Consider the following 1,059-nt stretch of genomic DNA (forward strand, 5'->3'; position numbering starts at 1 on the left):
GAATCGTACGGTGTCGAATAAATCTGTGTCCAATAATTTGGTGTCGAATCGATCGGTGTCGAATCGTACTGTGGTCAAACGGAACACGCCCAAATATCTGTGCTGTGCTTGATAACATCAATCTTTTTGTATAAGAGATAGTAAGGTGTGTTATTTTAATAGAATATTGGAAGACATCCTTTGCATAATTCTACTTGACACTTAAAGTTTTAGCAGCGTCATCCTTGTCCAATTCTAGAATAGCGTTGTCTGTTATCTGCTCCAATACACCTTTCAATAACTCTACATTATTGGAAGCCCATTTTCTGAGCACGAATCCTCCTTTTGAAAGTAGGACTGACACTTGATTACAAATTAGGGCTTCTTCTAATGAACTTGCTCTCGTGATAAGATCGTCCATGTAGAAGTCTCTACGCGCCACTGCGGCACTCTTAGGAAACTGCTTCTCTTCTAGCTTAAGGAGCTGATAAATTACCTTTGTTGCTACAAACGACGCTGGAGCTGTTCCATAAGTTAAGATTAATAATTTGTAAGTTCTTATATCTTTTGTAGGCTTATCTCTTCAAACAATACATTGCAACGCCGTTTGATTATCTTCTATAAGTATCTGTCTGTAGGACTTCCGTTTCCGGTGGTGATTATAGCAAGTCAGTGTGATATATAGAGTCATAGAAAAGGTGGATTGTGTGGTGTTTGAGAGTCGGTTAAGTGTGTGGAGTGGTTGAGTGTTGGCGGTGAGGGGTGCGGTGCGCGTGAAGGTGAGGTGAAGGGTGAGAGAAAGAGAGTAGAGAGAGCGAAAGGTAGAAGTAAGAGAGGGAGTGAGGTTAGGATTTGGAGGAAGCGTGTATGAGAGCGAAAGAAGCGATTGTAGTGTGGAGAGTGAAAGGTGTAGAAAGTATAGAAAGTGTAGTAAGGTGCGTTCGGGTTGAAGGGATTTCTAGGGAGTTTGGAGGAGATAAAAATGGCGGAAGGTATAGGTAAGAAGAAAGGTAAGGGGGAAATGTGGAAAGAAATGGAAGGAGGTAAAAGGGAAAGAACGGTAAGTGAAGGATTAGTAAT

The 1,059-nt window shown here is 41.4% G+C and overlaps 1 protein-coding gene across 1 annotated transcript in view; it reads right to left on the minus strand.

Moving 5' to 3' along the window:
- Nucleotides 1-670, minus strand: part of LOC109860407 (neuropeptide SIFamide receptor-like) — a 15,859-nt gene extending 15,189 nt beyond the window's left edge. The window contains exons 1-2 of the mRNA XM_020439468.1: nt 574-670; nt 195-501 (exon numbers count right to left, since the gene is read on the minus strand). Of these exons, the coding sequence (XP_020295057.1) occupies nt 195-501; nt 574-670 (404 nt within the window). The remainder of the gene's footprint in view (nt 1-194; nt 502-573) is intronic.
- Between the last annotated feature and the right edge of the window lie 389 nt (nt 671-1,059).

Source organism: Pseudomyrmex gracilis, unplaced genomic scaffold (assembly GCF_002006095.1).
Source record: "Pseudomyrmex gracilis isolate BER0280 unplaced genomic scaffold, ASM200609v1 scaffold_378, whole genome shotgun sequence".
Lineage (NCBI taxonomy): Eukaryota > Metazoa > Arthropoda > Insecta > Hymenoptera > Formicidae > Pseudomyrmex > Pseudomyrmex gracilis.